The following is a 19,364-nucleotide window of genomic DNA, read 5'->3' as shown; positions in this document are numbered from 1 at the left end:
TGACGCTCTCATGAAAGCAATGCTCGCTAAGAATCAATCTCGTGAAAGCGAAATAGCTCACGTTACGGTGCAGAGCAGCATCTTTCTTCGACAACTATCTCGCTTCAAAACTTGGTGGTACACAGCTTTCACGACTAATCGTCTATTCATCAGGATATGCCTCATATATGAACTGTACTCTATTCGTTACTTTCGGTACTTAAGAAAAGTATTTTTGTCTAAACACTCCGTTTACAATAAAAACATAAATGTAAAACAACAATAAACATTACCAAACCAAATCATTCCCGTGCCCTTATTTTATTTGGGGTCGGCACAACATTTCTTCTTCCATACCTTTCTATCCCACGTTATCTAACAAGAAACACTCTTTGCAGCCTTTTACACATAACTCATCATCATCATCATCATAATTTCACTGTCTTCATTTTTGTGCTTGTAGAAAAGAAACACCAAGATTTAGATTCTCTATTATAAATGTTTAGCTTTTTATACACATGCTAGCAATTGCCCGCGACGTCGTCCGCGTCGTTGGGTTACAATATCGCAATTTTCTTACGGAACCCTAATATTTTTGAAATTAATTATAGCCTATGTTCAGTGGGGATAATGTTGCTTCTCAACAGTGAATGAATTTTTCAAATCGGACCAGTAGTTTCGCAACCTATTCGTGTCAGACAAACAAACAAACAAACAAATATTACCTCTTTATTATATTAGTATAGAAAAAATCAAAAACTAATACTGACCTGAAACTTTACAACCTGTCTAATTAACCATTAAAAATATTAATATGTCAGTAACAAAAAAGGTTTTATTACTTGTAAGTCGGTGGATCTAGTCCCATTAACCGGCACTAAATAACGCCAGGTTAATTAAGTGGTAAACGTTCATTAGGATAACGTTTGCATTGACCCGGAAAAATGTTTTGGGAACGATCTCACTTGGTATAAATTATATACATATAGAAACCTCACAGTTATTGAAGTTATTAAGTTAATATAGAGACTTATATTCCCCCCTCTTTCAAGTTCTGGTAGCCTGGTACTTCAAATATTGTTGCCTATATATTTTTATAGTAACGACTCCCGCAGTAAGGAATTAATCCTTGTGTCGCGTACACACACACACACAAACATACTGTAAATCACGTGCACAACAACACCCAGACTCAGAACAAGCATTCGTGAAACACACGAATCCTTTATTGTTGATGAAAATGCTTTGAATTAATTTTCGCCTCATAAGCGTATTCTTTCTTTGTAGAAGCAGTTAAACTACAGTCTTTTTTTAATTCTGTGCCCTAGTTTTGGCAAGAACGGAACCTTTCAGATATTTAATAAAACCAATCTTAAAATCAAACTAAGGAGTAATGTAAGAGACATTTCTAATGTTATTTGTGTCTTTTAAAATGTGGTTTCAAACAATAAGTTTAGCACCATAGATAAATTAATAAATAAAGTAGTTGGTAGCAATAATTATAAAATTAAAACAACACACCTTATAAACAACTGTTTTAATATCAAAATTAAAAATCGTGGATACATTTAAACACTATATATAAATGTCTTAAAAAAATAGCGAAATAATAGTAATGTTTCACCGTATATACAGGTTGCTTAAAACTTAAAAATTCATAATAACGAGTTAATTTTCAATATAGTATCTAATTTATACTTTCTTATATAAATGGAATGATACAAGGCCTGATGAAAATTACTTAATTTCTATAGAAAAAAATACTGGTCTCAAAGTCTTTGCTCCAAACACCACTTTAAAAACTTATTAAAAATCTTGAAGCCAACCCTAACATTAATATAATATCTTATTAAATAAACATGTACAGTCGGAGCCATAAGCAAAACAGCTTTAAAGTACTCAAAACATTTTATGAAAGAAAAATTATGTCTCGTCTTCGATTTGACACGAAAACGGAGCCATATTTCAGAATAGCAAAATGGCAACATATTTATTTTACTGATTGTATCTTGCATAACGCTTTTACTCAATTTTGAACTTTATGTAGCAATCGTAAGGTTCAAATTACAACGAGGATTATTGTTTGGTATAAAAATTTACAGTATATTTGTAATTATTGTAATAAAAACGAACGGCTTTAGGGGTTACCTTGCGAAAAATTATGTCATTTTTATTTACATTTTATGGCAAATAATAACTTGTGGTTTTCGATACTGACATAATACTTTACTTGCTTTTTCTGCACCTATATGCGGACGGAATTAAACAACATTCAGTATCAAACTTGTTTACGTAGAAAAAATATTTATTTTATTCCTAACATAATCTAATTACAAACAATATTTACAAAATTCCTACTACCATACAATTCTAACTTCTGGTTTGGTTTAAGATAAACTTAGCTATAAAAATATCGCGATACCTCAATTTACGCTGTAAGGGCCAGCCAAAAACATTATTTTTTTCATTTTTACTTGGTTCTTACTAAAGGGCTAAAGAGAAAGCAAGTTTGACTCAAACAATTTTATGTAGTTTTTTTGATGATGTAAAACATTGTGTCAAACAATCATTTGTTTCTCGTTTCATAAACTTTTACTATCATGCGCAATACCCTTCCACGCTGCATTGCGCAATTCCAAAAACCTACACACAGTCCTATCAAAAACAAAACATTTTACACAACATATTTAATGGTTCTCAAACCGTTAAGATCTCGATCGATACGATTATCTTCGATAAGAAGAAATAAGATCACATTTATATGTATGGGTAAATCACGTTAAATCGAGGTATCACGAATAAGTTTACAAAATCGACTGTGTAAATATCACACAGGGACTTTGGCATAACATTAATAACTATTTGTAATAACGATGCTATGACTCTAATTTTGATTGACTAGTATTTCTCGATGATTCCACCGAGTTGTCTTTTCTTGCGTTGTCACTTAATACTGGACGTGCTGAAACAAAAACAACGGTAAATAACAACATATAACACAAAAGAGTATTTTAAATCAGCCAGATTATAAGTTAACTATTTTATTAAATAAAATAAAAACTAGAACTATAATTTGTAAGTTATGTCCGTAGGGGTAGATAAGGTCAAGCCAGCGTTCTACGTATAGGTATATAATATTACAATGATAACAACAATAGTCCTCAAAATGCTAACCATTATAAAATCTATTTTCAACCTGAAAATAATACTAAACCGATAAATTGAATGCGGCTTTTAATTACACGAGTAAAATTTAAGAATATTAATTTTGATTTACATTTTTATGACTGAATAAGTTATGCTATTCAAGTAATTGCAGTTCTAACTTTGTTAAATGTTCCAATCAAGTTGAAAGTGTGAACTTTGATCTGAATTAATGTCTAGTTGCTTTTGAGGTATTAAAATGTGTAATTCAAAGATTAAATGTAATATGATTTGTTAAGGATGAACCAAATATTATAAGGGAGGCTAAGTTATAATCTGATTTTAATAAATTTCTAATAGCTTTTACTCTCTTTGAATAATTTTTCATCACCTGGAAGGGATCTCAAAAGTACCCTGTTTCAGCCAGCTTACGCTGCTGACGTTCACATTACTCTAGTACCCAATACTAAAATAATTAAAAATAATAACCGATTCAAATAAAATATATAAGTATTTTCATACACAGACCGAAAAGCAAAAGTTCAGTCACCGGTGCCCCCATTATGCTTAAAAAGAAAATGATAATAGGTACATACCAAACATCCTGAGTAGAATCTTCTCGATTCCATGTAGAGGTGACTCGAAGGTTAAACATAGAAACAGGGCAAGGAAAAACGTCAGCACTATGTGGGATATCGCGTTCGCCATCTGAAAGTTTATCAATACAGTTTGTTTTTGTCGGAGATAATAAGGAAAGGAACATAAGACGTCCAAGATCTCTTGTATCGGCTTCATAGAGTACATAAACTGTTAGATTTGGCAATTTAATCTACTTTTTAACTAGTGTATTTTAATTCAGGAATACTTCAATTTCAATGACTGCACGGATAGTATAGTGGTACAGGTTACCACGCCAAACCCACTGTGCATGATGTGTCTCGGTTTAGATCCCCGCCTAGGACAAGCTTTCTTCTGAACCACGAATGCTTGCCCTGAGTCTGGGAGTCGTCATAAAAAGAATAGGAAATTTTTCACGATCAAAATCTAAGTCATAATACGACGTGTAGAAAAATAACTTGTATACACTTTTGTACATAAATAATTTATCTTCCTCATAACACTGACATATTGTATTGTCTCAGGAAAGTTCCACAGTAGATTGATCACAACAATGTTGTAATTAACGTTATTCTTGTCAGTTTTAACGAACACAAACAAATGGGATGTGTCTTATTGAGGAACAGAGATACGTCTAAGGACATGCCACAGTCCTGTTTCTTTGAGACCACATAAGTTCTTAAAATAGCTATGTAATTACTGTTCCTTATTTTGTCCTGTTTTTTGGAACTAACAACATTCCTGTATGTGGTCAAAAGCCTTATGTAATACGAAAATGTGAGTCGGATACAAAAGAAAACCACGATGACAAAACTACGCTAAAAATGTTTTGTTTGTATTTGGAGATCAGTATCTATTTTTAAGTTAAAAATTACTTGTGTTTTAATTTTTCCTCTGAAACTTTACTAAAAGGAAATATCTTTTAAATAAAACGAAATTCTATAAATGCATTCACTTTTTTGAAATTTTTAATTTTTAAATACTTACCACTGTAAAGAAATTAATGTACAACGGATGTCTCAATTCCCCAACATAATAAAGTTCCACTATTCCGTTAACCAAATAGGCACAGAAGGTCAGTCTTGAGAATGGTGCGAGGAATTTCCACGTCAGCAATTTTCCAAGAACTCCTAAAAATAAGAAAAAGCTTAGTACCTAAGTGCTATACACAATATGCAGGTTTGATCAATGACTTTTTAGAAAGTTATCTGTACTTTTTTAGCTATTCTAAGACACCGCTCACAAACAGTGACGGAAAACGTCATGAGGAAATGCGGATTCCAAACAATCTAATCCGAAAATGCCAAAGTCAGCGCTCAAAAAGCTTCCATATAGGGGAGAGGCCTGTGACCACCAGTAGGACGTATTTAGGCTGTACTATACAAACTTCTACACCATTACCAGAAAACGATTGCCCTTCAAACAATTGATTTTCAATTCTGTTGACGATTGGGCGTTACAAGGGCGAGTGTGAAATTAAAGGAAAATTACTTCCATCTAATCACAAAAAGGTTTTACAACATGCTGACCGTATTAGAGCTAGAAAAGTAAACTTAAGCTTAAAACGATAAATCGGCTGCTGTGACCCACATCCTCTAGATACATTGTTGTTAATAGCCTCCATAAGTTTTCATTAACACTTCTTGAAGCTTTACTTAGTGGGAATTAACTCGTAAAGGAGTGAAACGTGGTCAATGGCAATGTATTTATAAACGAATTGTATTTGTAGATAGAGGCACATGTTTTTGTTCAAATTCCAATGAAATAATCTTAAAATTAAGCACACAATGTGCCTTGCCATAGGTGTTGCACAAGGTTGTTATCTAGGTCCAAAAAAATTTAATCATTTATTTGAACTTGAATTCATTTTAAGTGAAAATATTTGGAAAATAATCATACCTCCATTTCCAGTAGCACAGGCAACAATAAGCCACCCGTTAGCGATACCCCAGGCAAGTTTGTGCAATGAAATGTAAGCTGCGGCCTCAATAACGTTGTATTCGTACCACTCTTGGTAGAAAAGAGAAACCGTGAAAATTGTCACAGTGCCGAGGATGAAACTCGTGATCCACGCGCAAGTTTTCAGGATGTATGAAAACTGGTAGCTGAAATTATAAAGGAAATTATTAATCGAAAATATTAATCGTTGATGGACAAAAGAATTGCAACATAATACTTAGAGCTGAGGTTTATGAAATGTACATCTATTCAAGTTTTGTCGTTTAGACTATGAACAAACTTATATAAGAAAATATATATTACGATACCAATGCCAATATACTTATGCGAACAATAATGTAAAAAATCACTTACTTCTCTGTTTGTATTCGATGCAGCACGAACGCAGTCAGGATACCCATGAAGTAAGTAATTAACTTCATATGTGTTTTAATATAAGCTTCGTTAAAATAATAGTTGGAAACGATATCTGTGAATTCTCTGAAAGCAAAAAAAAAGAAAAATCATTATTTGTTGACAATTATTAAAGTTAATCATGGCCTAATGTAACATTATTGCAGGTTTGGAAACGTGACATAGCATGAAATCCTTAGATGCATCTCTTCATCAACTTTAATAATATTATTTCAAGCGGTGTTAATGGCCCTCAGTTTCAGCTCAATACGATAGATAAAATAATTAAACTTACTTGGCATAGAACAAAAGTGTTGGATCCAATTGACCCTGATAGGTTATCACGGTGGGTACAATCAGTGAGATGACTATGGCCAATGATATTAGGATTGGTCCAAATTTTCTCCATCTCCACAGACTGTAGATGAAGATTGGTGCTATGAAGAACAGCTGAGTATCGACCGAGAGATACCAAGACTGGAACATGCACTGAAAGAAGAGAAAATGTTGATAAATTGTTATCATAAACAGCAAAAGAAAACAATTTTGAAAAGAAAAATAACGTAAAAGTTTCGTAAAATTCCAAAACCTAATTCAAATGAAAAACAATTTAAAATTTGTTGTCAAAACTTATATTAGTGAATTAATCCAAAGGTTTTTGTATTTTTTGCTATAAATTTCGGCAACTAATAATAATAATCAAAGTATTTATCAATTATTTAAAAAGCTTACCATTTTATCAGTATTAACGTAGTTATTGATGTAGAGAATGTTTGTCCACCAAGAATCCATGCATCTCTGTTGCTCTAGCTGCAATCTATCTTGCCACAAAGGTCCCTCACCGATCTTTGGAAGCCAGGTCATGTAGAAAAGTATCACGATCACGTATGCTGGAGTTACTCTAAAATAAATTTAAAGTGAGGATAAAAATTGTTCTTGAAAGCCAAAATACCTAAAGATCGTTTTGGGCCGCGTTTCTGCCTCTGCAACGCGGCCCTTCCTGATCTTGATATCTACTGAGATTGTTCATAAAATAACAGAGTCTAGAGTAGTTTCTTTAATTTCTAATGGAAGGAAGAATTTGAGGCTACTACATAAGGTATTGAAGTCTGACCGATTTCAAATCTGATTTCATAACTATATTCTAAAAACATAATACAAAACTGTTTGGTAAAAGCCCAAATATTTTCAAAGCTTTTTAACTTTTTGACGTAGCCCGCTGTGAGACAGTAGCGGAAACTGATAGAAAACATCAAAGCAAAAATGAAAAACATAGACAAAATCAATCAACTCGTCTGAAAGTGAGAAAATCCGATAAAAACATCCTAGAAAACCGCACAGATATTGACTAATACTTGACAAGCAACGCTGTGAAAGGTAAAACCAAATCCAATTTCCCAGCAAACACGAATCAATCAGTATGAGCTTGCTTTGATGTTCCTGTATTACCCGTTAATCTTTTAAGCATGTAGTTTAATGAAGCTGTATTTAAAGGTGGGCGAGTAAACGATTCAATCAATGTAGAGAATTTCGAATGCGAGGACTGCATGAGCGAAAATTTAATAATTGAAAGGTACATAATTTTGATATATTTTTACTTAAACTTTTGATAATTTATTTAATATTATTAATTCAAGATATATAAGAACCCTTAAATTAAAAGAGTTGCCAATAATCTTTTACCTATTTTTGCTCAGCTCTTGGTTCAGTTACAGTTATGCTTAGGACAACTTTAAAAAGGTTTGAAAATAATTAAACACTGCTGAAAATTGCACATAAGAAAACTCTTACAAGCATTAAAAGGACTTAGATCTAAACCTCGGCAAAGCTAAACGAGAAATGAGCTAGTATTATGCCCTACAGGAATGAGTTCAGTTAATAAGGCTTATTCCATACTACAAAGGCTGCGAGGTTCATTGTGTATGGCAGTTTATTGGGTAAGAGCTTGTTATTTGCAAAGGGGAAATAGTTATATGAAAATCTAGTAAAGGCTTCTCTGCAAAATATTTCTTTTGTCGTAAATGTTATTAGATTCTGATATTTTTACTGATGAACGGAATAATCTCTTTAATATGGTTATTTATGATGTGACAGATATTTTATGGACTATCGTAACTAATTAATTTCGATTATTTTAAGTTTATTTATGTGTTTGGCCTGGGAGCCTAACACGACGTCTTAAAGCAGTATTGAAGAGAGATGCCACTACAGCGTGTATAGCTCTGTCACGTTTCCACAAAACCCCTTGGATGAAGAAGGCGAAGGACAAGATATTATAATACAACTTAAGGGAGGTCTATGTCGAATAATGGAATGCGATAGCCAGAGGTAAATGATTGATGTTTTACCGAAATAGAAAGCAGATTTTCTAATTCATGCTTTAATTTTCGTATCATCTATTGTTTAATTTATTACTAACCTGATATATCGGAATATCAGAATGGGCAGGACATTTAACTTGCCCCGTCTCTTATCCAGCTCCACGAACATCAGTCTTGCGAAGAGGAAGGCGCTGAGCATCAGGAATGTGTCCACTAGTAGAGTATTGTTCAGCATGAAGGCGTTGGCTGGCTGACGGACTAACTGGAATAAGAAAATCTAATTAAGATAACCATTTACGTAGTATGCTAAAGTGTAAGATTAGAAAATTATATATATGTAAAAGTATATAGGTATACTTATGGTATACCTAAATATGAAAAATTAATATCACCATATAAAGAATATGTTACTATCATAAACTTAATTCTTTTTTTTTCCACCAACTCTTGATAGACTGGTCGAAAATGCATCAGAAGTTAAAATCCATATGCCATTCTAGGCAACTGTCTTCCAAAAACCGCTTAGCAACAAAAACAGAAGAAACAATGATCCTCATTGTTTACCAATTAACGTCTTTGTTGAAAAGCCTTTTCTTTGATCAAAACTGTAAACTGATTACGGATAAAATTTATGCGATGTTGTGCCTGGGACATAGCTCCGAGCATAATCAAAAGTAAATCCAAATAAACTCGGTTACCTTGACCCTTATCGGGTAGCGGCATATAATACTAAGAGATCAAGGCAGTAAACTTCTACATAATTTATACAGTGTACCCTAGATTTTAAAGGGATACTGTTGGATCAATATCGGGAAAGCCGGAGCTGTATTGAGTTGTTAATTGAGTACTTTGATGTCTTGTTGCTAATTGAAAAAGATAGAGTTGTATGCCTAGTAACGAGGTCAATTATCGCTCTAATAGTTGATTGTTTATCATATTTCTTCATGAAGTTTTTCTGCCAGTTTCGTTTAATCTATTGTCGTGAAGAACCGATAGAAAATCTATTTTTCTCTTAAATTTTCATATATGTACCCATCTATGAAAATTTAACTATAAATATTGTGTATTCTACAACTTTCACTTATTTTTATTCTAGTCTTAAACTAAGTAAAGCTTAGCAACTGATAAACATTACGTTTTTCTAAATAAATATGTAATAACGAGAACAAATGATACTGGTCATCACACAAACATTCCTCCGGTACAGCAGTCAAAGCCACTAACTCGACCCACAGGCCATCAATGATAAAGATTATATAAGTGCTTTACCCGATCCCAAGCATCGGCATCCATGACAGGTCCGCTGGCGATGAACATGCACGCATGGCCAGCAATAATGAAGACCATGGCCAAAGCTTTGATCCCAGTGATGCACTCCAATCCCAAGGTGTTGTGTTGCTTCGTAGAAATGATTTTCTTCAAATTGTTGATCATAGAAAAGGAGATAATGAGACTGGTGATGACAGATTCCTTGTTCCCGCCGTAGTAGATGATGTAGATCTCGAAGACAGTGCTGAAGAACAGGATAGTCACGAAGAGTAAGATGAGAGATCTGGAATAGAGGTTTTAATAATTTTAGTTAATGAAGTATTATTGTATAGTTTAGTCATTGTTTCAATGTCGAAAGAGGTGTTATGGTCTGGGTACCATTAGTAATCTTTGGGTTCAGTTTTTTTAATTATTTATTAAGTAATGACCAGATGCAAGATTAGTCGGAAGATTGGTATCGATGGTACTTTATTTATTACCTTTTGGTACTGATAGAGGTAGCTTTAATTCAAAATTGCCTATAATTATAATGGGCATTGGACACTGACGAAAACATTCGATCCGTCTTAACAAGCAAAATTTGTTGAACAAAATATAAGAGCACAACTCTCATGAACCAGGATGATAAAAATAAAAACAATCAAAGCGTAAATAAACAAATAAAAAGTAAAACTAATAATTGTACTCCGCCAGAAAAATCACGCCAATTACTGTTTTTATTTGTTTTCTTTGTGAAAATATACTTTGTTGCGAACACACATATTTCTCTACACCATCCAAGCGTATATTCGCCGTAACTTCTGACATATTATGATTGATCAGGATCACACACGGGAAGATAATATTACTTTCCTTTTTCATTAATACTTGATGATATTGTTTCATCATAAAATAATTTTGTTGTATCGACGGCTTCTTCCTTGGTTGTAAATTTTAGGTGAATATTGGATAAGAAGCTTTTTCATGATTATACCCAAAAAGCATGTGGATTTTTGTAGCCGTAGATAAATGATTGAGCACTCTTAATATTAATGCACCATTTTACTTATTTCTAAGTACGTGTTTTTCAAAATAAACATTTTTACAGTATTATTAACTTCCTTAAATTAATATTATGTAGTAAGCTTACAAAAAAATATATATATCAACCATCTCCCAAAGAGTATACAATTTATATCAAGTACGTTCAACATAATGAAAAGCATTAATTAATGTAATTTATCATACTTAATCTAGATACTCGAGTTAATTTCTAGCCTGAAACCTAATTACACCTAACCTAACGTTGTCAGGAGAAATTGTGAAACAGGTATAATTACCGCCTTTCGGTTTTACTGAAAAGCTGATTCTAACAGGCTTTACTGTATTTTACTTAAAGTTACTTGTAGTTTACTTAAAAATATGGAGTTTTTAATTTTTGGAAGCATAGAAGGTGCTATAGTGTATTATTGTCATCCTTATACTAGTCCATTGAAATGTAACATTCTTTTGGGATAACCTTGTAATAGTAATTTCTGAACATTTTCGCACATAACTTTTTAATCAGTAAGATAACCGAATCAAAGTTGTAGGGAATTTAATTGTAAGACCGAATTTTTAGTCGACCGAACAACCAAATCGTTTAAATCTATCCAAGAGAGAGTCAAGTGACTTATAGCATTTTCATTGTCATGATTAGCAATTTCTATTATTGGAGAGACTTGGTAAAAGTAGTTTGATCTTAAATACCCTAACATTGTGTCCATATGACACAATAATAGACAATGACAGACTACACGGATAGCCGAGTGGTTGAGGTCACCACGCCAAACCCACTGAGCGCGACGTGTCGCGGGTTCGATCCCCGCGTAGGACAAGCATTTGTGTGATCCAAGAATGCTTGCTCTGAGTCTGGGAGTTGTTGTGCACGTGATTTGTATGTTTGTGAAACCCCCCGCGACACAAGGATTAAATTTTTTAGTGCGGGAGTCGCTTTTTTTTCAAAAAAAATATACGGTAACAATTGGAGCTGAAAGTCATTAGAAGTTGTAGAGATGCATTGGATAGACGCTCCAAAACTCAGCCAAATCAAGATATTTGTCTCAAAAATATGTTATTAGTCGGTCATCTTAAAATATTTCATAAATATTTTTTATTTCATAAATACTTAAAAATACGAACTAAAACGCACGAATAGAAGAAGACACAAGTAGTATTTAACTACGTCACTAGTCGGTAAATATGAATTCTGATGAATGACGTCACAGGAGATTTTAAGTTGCCGTAAAATCACAATTTTTGTTTACGCGTTAAAAGAAAAATTACGAATTGATCAGATTTTTTGGTTAAATAAATAATGAAAAATTATTCTTATTGAATTTAGGTAAGTTACCAACAAAATCTCTTTTGGTACCGTTTATTACCTGCTTACAAACCTTTAATAATATTCCAAAATTATCAACTTCTCAGCTATAAATTTTATTTTCAAAATAGACGCTTTTAATTACTTTAGTTCAAGTTTAGAAAAACGAAATTACAATTTTCATAATAAAAACATCGTTAAGCTTACTTACTGTGTAAAATTATACAATTAAAATACTTTATTAATAAACTTTAGTAAATATGACTTTATAAATACTCTTCTTAATAACAAACAGATTTATATTAAATTAATAAAGCTTCGTGATAATATGTCAAGGAACATATTTTCTTGCCAGTTCTTCTCTATGGGAATGTCATTTTTAAACCCCGCAACGGGAGTCACGAGCTATGTAACTTTACGTTCTTAAAAGGCTTTAGGCTATCTTGAAAAAAAAAAAGAATTTGATTTTAAATGTTGACGAAAGATAAATACAGAACTGCTCAGAAAAGTCATTGGTGTGGCCCAAAAAGGTTTTATGTCTACAACGTATTTTGGCTACTCAAGTCGTATTTCAAATGAAAAATAAACAAATTTTCCCCCGAAACAATAGTCTATTCAAATAAAATCCCGTTCTCACCACCAGCATCTTCTCCTCGCCTTACGCTAAGATTTATGATAACCGAAAAAATGACTAAACGAGTAATTGTTAGCCACACCTCACATAAAGTCTACTCGATTATGTCATCCAATATCATCCCGCCGTGCTAGTAAATCACGGGAAAATGGAAGAAATATAGAGGTGGGTAGCACCTGATGATTTATAGCCAGAATTTCTTCCAATACCTCTCAAAATGATATTATTGCATCCGTGAGAGAGAGATGGTGCTATATGCCGTATAGTCCGCTCTCACTTCTTTCAATCTTACTTAGAGTTGGTAGAAGGTCCCCCGCTATGGACCTATGGGCTCGGGGGCTTTGAGAAAAACGCTTCTTTAATTCTAATCTCTGTTATTGTCTGGGGGAAGTCGTTGTGGGGAATGCCGGTAGCCGCACGTTTTTAACGATTAATAGTGGAACTTTAGTTTGTTTAAGAGCTCTTCTGTTTTTCGTATTTTATTTTGTTTTGAAATCTGTATTCAATTGTTTACTGGTTTTTGATTGTTGGTGTTATTGATATATAGGTGATGAGTGACTGTTTATTTTGGTATAAAGGTACGTATAATATACGTATATATGTAATAATGTAATATATGTATATAATATACGTACGTATGTATTAATTGATCGCGGTTGAGTGTGACGAATATTAAGTTGCAACTGTAAAATGCTAATTATTGATTTTTATTAACATTCGTGTCATTGTACCTGTGCATATAGGCTTTATGCCTTTCTAACGGCAAAGAAAAGGAGGTTATGCAAGAACATGTCTTCCATTTAAAAGTATATATTGATAATTAATTAAAATATTCACTGTGAAAGTTTAATGTAAACGTGCATGCACACAACTGTATAATTATGAGTTCCTCAAGATTTTAGTACCTATCTAATATTCAAATATACTGCATTCCATCAAAAGGTTGACTGATAGAAAGTGCCTTGAGGCATTAAGTCCGTCTAATATACCTCAATTGTACTTAAAAGTTAAATAAAAAGCAAAGCTTAAAGACAAAAGAAAAACAAATGCTTGTTGCATCTAAAGTCTTATTTTCTAATTATTCACCTTTACCTGCAACAATATCTTCGGATTTGATTGTTTGAACAACTCTTGCGTCTAGTCGTCGGACAAAAAGAATATGAAAACCAATATAGTGGTCTAAGACAGGTGTCACTTAAGGAGCAATCCCCTCCCCCTTCTGATCTCAGAAACTTAAGCTTAAACTACAATATCACTTACAAATAAGCGACATCCAAGGTAGTGATTTCCAGTGGTCTTCTCGTATAGCAGTCTCTGTCATTGACTTCGACTCCAGTAGTGTTGCTGACGGTGTGCGCCAGGACACTGCTTACGAAGCTGGCGACGGAGTTGGCGTGACACGCGCTCGGCACGCACACTGCCCACCGGAGGGTCTCGCCTCGACCAGTTCTCGTCTGGAAGAGAATTATGGCGTGATTTATTTAAATTAAAAGTACCTTTAATATATTATATGGGGATGTTCAGGTTGAGGAGTTTAGATAGGCAGTCGGTCCTTCTAAAACAATGGTACTTAGCTACATACGGTAAGACTGGAAGCCGATCTCAACATACTTGGAAAAAGGCTAGGATGATGATGTTGAATAGATTTAAAAAAAAATGATGACGCATGGTCTTTTTAGTCTATCAAGTATAAAATCTATCAAGCTTATTCTTAGAATATTAAAAAAAAAATGTTTACCGTCAAATATAAAATAACAAAAAAAAACGATTGACAACTCTCCTTTTTAATTAAATAGTATAGAAAATTACACACATTTCTAACATTGCCTGTACAAAAACATTAGAATCCGATGGTTTCCAATAGACACACAAAAGAAACATTCAAGCTGCTATTGGCTTGGAACAAAATGGCCCCGTCGAACGGCCTATAACCTTCCAACCAATATTTACACGAAACACCATTAAAACGAGTTCAGTAGTTCATCATACAAACGGTTACTTTGGCTAGTGTAACGTACTGCCTGCATGTATAGCTGTACATTTTGATTTTTTAGTGTAACGTGGTTACAAAGTGTGAAACTTAGCACATAACATGTCACTGTTTATTTAGTTAAGCATACTTTACGTTTATCTAAGAGTTAAGTTAAGGGGAGGTGACAACGCCATCTATTGGAGGCGCCAAAAACATGTGGGGACTATCCCGCGCTACTGATATAAGTGGAACCTTTTCTGCCTAATCGCGAAAATAAAATAGCGACATCGTAGGTGTGCATTTAGTCAGTGCAAGTCCTACACATCCACCTGCTATGCCTTAGGCGTGGTATGAAAGCAAATAAACTTTTCAACCAGAGAAATATAATTCTATTTCTCCCCTTTTCTACAGATTACTTAAAGGCAAGGACGATTTTCATTTGAATTGCTTGTTTTCTGTTCGGCTCGATGGTGTGACCTCCGCTTTAGGGGAGAGCCTACAATGTTTGCGTCAATATTGTCTTTCATACATTTACGTTTTTCTATTAAAATTATTTATATAGAGCCTAGTTTTAAGAATGCAGGATGGCCAACTCAAAGCTCCATTTTGTAGAGTTTGATTCCCATCAGGCTATCATCACCATATTAAGGGTACAGGGAGTGCACATGTGATAACGGTCAGCTGGCTGGTGCCCTGCGGCACTAGCTGCCGTTCCCGAAATCGACCAGGATGTATCACTGACATTTTTTATGGCATTGCACATTTCAGTAAAATACTATAGCATTCAATTTCCTAGACTACTTAATGGAGTATCAAAAAAAGTCGTTACCCCCCCCCCGTAACGACTTTTTTTTAAACCCAATAATTTAGTCAAGTTACAGGTATCATCGTTATTATAATAATACCTCAATTAGGAGCATTTTACTAAAATAATTTTGATTTTTACATTATTAGGCTTCAATAAAATCTGAATTTTAGATTTTTAGATAAATTACGCTTTACAATATACAAAAATCAAGCATCATTACCTACAGTAATAAATAAAATATACATACTTGATGTCAATCTGACGAATAATGGTCACTTATTGAGTCTATAGTTCAACAGTACTTGAGCGGTCGAGACTTGCGTCAATCAAGAATTATGATCTCACAAAATAAATAGAAGTCAAAACATGTGTTAGGTGTCATAAGAAACATCTTACCAACATTAGAAATTATCTCATCCGTATTTGTGGATACCTCAACTTGGATTTGCTACAAAGTTTTAATTTGGTGTATCGGTATTTAAATGTCATTTTTTTAAGCGTTAACGGTTAATTCGACGACAAGTCTGAGTCGCGTGATTTATTACACAGTAAAAAACTAATATAAAAAGTTTTTTTTTAAGTTTAAACTTCCATTCTTGGGGATTAAAGAGAGAATATCGTTTTCATCGTATTGTTATTTTACTTTTTAATTTTATTGTTTCTGTGTTAATGTGTAACGCAAAATTCTATACTCAAGTTAACTGCAAACGAAATTTCAAAAAAGCATAAAAATGTGGACATTTATCTAATGTAATTTTTATATTGTCTTCTACCAACACAAAAAATAAGAAACTTTCATTAACAGATTACTCTATTATAATTACAATTATGGAATCGCCAGACAAATGTCATTCTGCATCTTTAAATTTTTGAGACACACGTGATTTTAATGTTAATGCCAGTATTTAAATGCATATTAATAAAGTGTTCCATTTAGAAGATCGTTATTTTATTCTTTTGTATTAAATATGCAACCAATGTTATACTTTGCAACAAAATATTTTGTTTTTGTTAATTCGACTTAGCAACATCTTAAGCTATTGTAACTAGTATTATTCTTTTGATATACGACTCTATTTTATTCTACGTAAAACTAATAGACACAGTTTTCGGCATCTTAAAACCTAGTGAAATTTAATTTAAAAACTTTACAATAGGATGGAAAAAGAATATAGTATGCCATTAAAAAAATATTCACCTCTTTTGTGCTATTACGTAACAAAATCGGCTAGACACCTGTAATAGTAAAAATCTGCACTTCACACCCTGAAAATACTGACAACTAATGAATCGAATTGTATGAACCTTCTTTGTCACCATACCAAGATTTGTTCGAAATTCAAAACCAACTTCTATTGCAGACCTATTTTACCACATACGTCATGTAAGTTGGTCGAGTGACGTCACTGAGTTGAATTAGACAGATTAGCGGGAGAGTCTTATTACTAAGTTCCAAGCATAATGCCTGTGCTTCTAAACTTATACCACATAGTTCCTCTTCCTAGCTCTGAAGGAGAATTATGAACTTGTCTTAGTTGTATTTAATCATAGTCATTGCTTTGAGTGACAAGTTGTTTCAGTTGAAGATAGATTTAGGATTGGTAACGAAGTTTTGACATCCGTATATGATAGGACATGTATAGGTCAGATGGATTTTTGCTGAAGAAACAGATAAGTGTAATGAATGTTTTTGGGTTATTAATGTCTATTAATACAACTGATTTTATTGACTGAAAAAATGCAAAGTTATTTTAAGATTTTTCGAATCCTGAACTGGATAGCTATTGCTTATTATCACGTGCATGAATCATATCAGCATTTTTGCAGTAGTCACATTTTGAAAGTGGTCGAATCTAAAATATTGTGTGATTGTGTCATATATTCTTTTTTCATTTTAAACATTTATTAACAGGTTGTAACGATCCAGTTTGATACGCGGGGCGCACGTGACCAGAAATCGCGAAAGATAGAAAGGTCTGGAAAATAAAAGAGGGACCTTTCGACCAGCAGAGGGACCTGATTCAGGGCAAAAGAATTGTAGTTTATATGTTCAGTTACCTTCTCGTTTTCATGTTTCTGTCTCCACTTGATAGTAGCCAAGCAGTATTGCCCCTGAATGGTTACCCCGTTGTACCCGGGGTCAGAAATCGCCACGCACTCGTCGAAGTTGCCAAGATGGTACGATGAACCGAAGAGGAGACCTTGTGGAGACTTTGCTGATGCATCAAACACTGAAAATAAAAGAACATCGTGTAAGAGGTGGAGAAAGAGTAATTGATATACCGACTGACTTGAAGACTTAGTTTAGTTTAATGCACTTTTTTCGAATTGTTATTGCCTTGCTTATAGTTCAGCCAAAAGATTGGCTATTAGGCAGCAGTTTAGAGAATCAATTTTTAGCTTAAAGTGTATTTCAAGTGAGTCGTTTGAACTCTTTGTGATTGACTGCGCTGATAGCCGAGTGGCATAAGACCTACGCCAAACGCACTGTCTAGGAATCGATCTCCGCGGATTCCAAGCATTTGTGTAATAAACAGACGCATGTTCTGAGTTTGTATGTGTATGTTACTTGCATATTTGTGAAAGCCCCTGCGCTATATGTCGTGTTTAATACACGAGAGTCATTGTATAAAAAAAGAGAAGAAAGAATGGTTGAACATTATCATTTCATGTAAACTCAAAGTTTAACAATTATTATTGTGACAGTAGTAGGTATAATATACGTTGCCATTGTTAAGATGTCATTTAACACGCATTCTCAACCCTTATCCCTAGGGTTGAGGATTTTGCACATGACGAGACCCTATCAAACACGGAAACTAAGAACGGAAAATTACGAAGATAAAAAGACCAAATCAAGGCACGTGTTACAAGCATGCTCTGTTTAGAGATAGGCATCTTAACAGCAGAATCTGAATTGGTACAGTCAAGTAAACGTGATTTGAATATAAACTAGTGTATTATGTACAAACATGGTTTATATTGGACAACGCCTGTTTCTTTGAGGGTTATCTTGGAAAATTTTCATTTTTTTTAACCACTTTTTAATTTTTATTCTCCACACAGCGGACAATGACCGATAATTTATTTTCAACTAAGGTTTGTCAGTTTTTATACTGGTATGAAAATCGAGAGCTTGAATCGGAGGTTAAAATTTTTCCATTGAGTGCTTTGTATTTAATTAAAAATATTATCCACTTCGCAGGGCTTTTTACCTATGAAATAAAAAAAGTTTGTTTTTATTACATTTCTAAATAAAATAAATCCTATAACACTGCCAACGTTAGAGAAATATGTAACTCAAACAATGAGTCAACATTTGCCAAACCGTTTATTGAAAAACATACAACCTTTATTTGTACTGCCCGAAATAGAATATAGACCTATTCCGGATCCATTCGACTACAAACTCGAGTTTATACAAAACATTTACACGAAATAAAGCCACAAACATGCGCTACAACAAGCTAACACTTCGTTATGCTCGTAGTCCCATTTTATTCGATTCCAAAAATTTGGACCGTTGAAGACTTCCCGTAAAACCTAGTTCGCAAATATGGACTATCAATCTCTCTTTGTTATAAGACAATGGAGAACATGAAGTGCGGAAAACCGTGATCCTTGTGCCGTCCTCACGGATCGCTAATGGTTTCCCGGTAGCATTGACGATGACATGTATAGTAATTATAAGAACGTGGAGTTATTTCGTAGAGGCATTTTTGCGGGTTCAATGGCTTTCTGCTCTAGCGCTTCCTGCTCTACAGATTGATTGGTTGCAGCACTGAATAATACTGTGCGCCTTTTTGGTGTACAGATTTTTTTGATCTTGTTTTCCGGAAAAATATTTTGAGGGTTTAGAGGAAGCCGGGCTGCGGTGTAAAATAAACAAGATTTTAACTTGTTCAGTCATGGACTACACTCTTGCT

General features: G+C 33.7%; 1 protein-coding gene across 2 annotated transcripts in view; it reads right to left on the bottom strand.

The window, feature by feature from the left end:
• Positions 1-2,603: 2,603 nt before the first annotated feature.
• LOC113507143 (nose resistant to fluoxetine protein 6-like) overlaps positions 2,604-19,364 on the bottom strand; it is a 41,493-nt gene continuing 24,732 nt past the window's right edge. For both annotated transcript variants that reach the window (XM_026890008.1, XM_026890015.1), the window contains exons 2-12: positions 17,497-17,669; positions 13,919-14,112; positions 9,684-9,966; positions 8,513-8,676; positions 6,826-6,994; positions 6,389-6,582; positions 6,055-6,180; positions 5,641-5,846; positions 4,729-4,871; positions 3,720-3,831; positions 2,604-2,941 (exon numbers count right to left, since the gene is read on the bottom strand). In XM_026890008.1, coding sequence (XP_026745809.1) covers positions 2,856-2,941; positions 3,720-3,831; positions 4,729-4,871; positions 5,641-5,846; positions 6,055-6,180; positions 6,389-6,582; positions 6,826-6,994; positions 8,513-8,676; positions 9,684-9,966; positions 13,919-14,112; positions 17,497-17,669 — 1,850 coding nt within the window. In that variant the 3' untranslated portion in view covers positions 2,604-2,855. The remainder of the gene's footprint in view (positions 2,942-3,719; positions 3,832-4,728; positions 4,872-5,640; positions 5,847-6,054; positions 6,181-6,388; positions 6,583-6,825; positions 6,995-8,512; positions 8,677-9,683; positions 9,967-13,918; positions 14,113-17,496; positions 17,670-19,364) is intronic.

This window comes from Trichoplusia ni, chromosome 2, assembly GCF_003590095.1.
Source record: "Trichoplusia ni isolate ovarian cell line Hi5 chromosome 2, tn1, whole genome shotgun sequence".
Classification (NCBI taxonomy): domain Eukaryota; kingdom Metazoa; phylum Arthropoda; class Insecta; order Lepidoptera; family Noctuidae; genus Trichoplusia; species Trichoplusia ni.
This window is presented reverse-complemented; position numbering and strand designations above follow the sequence as displayed.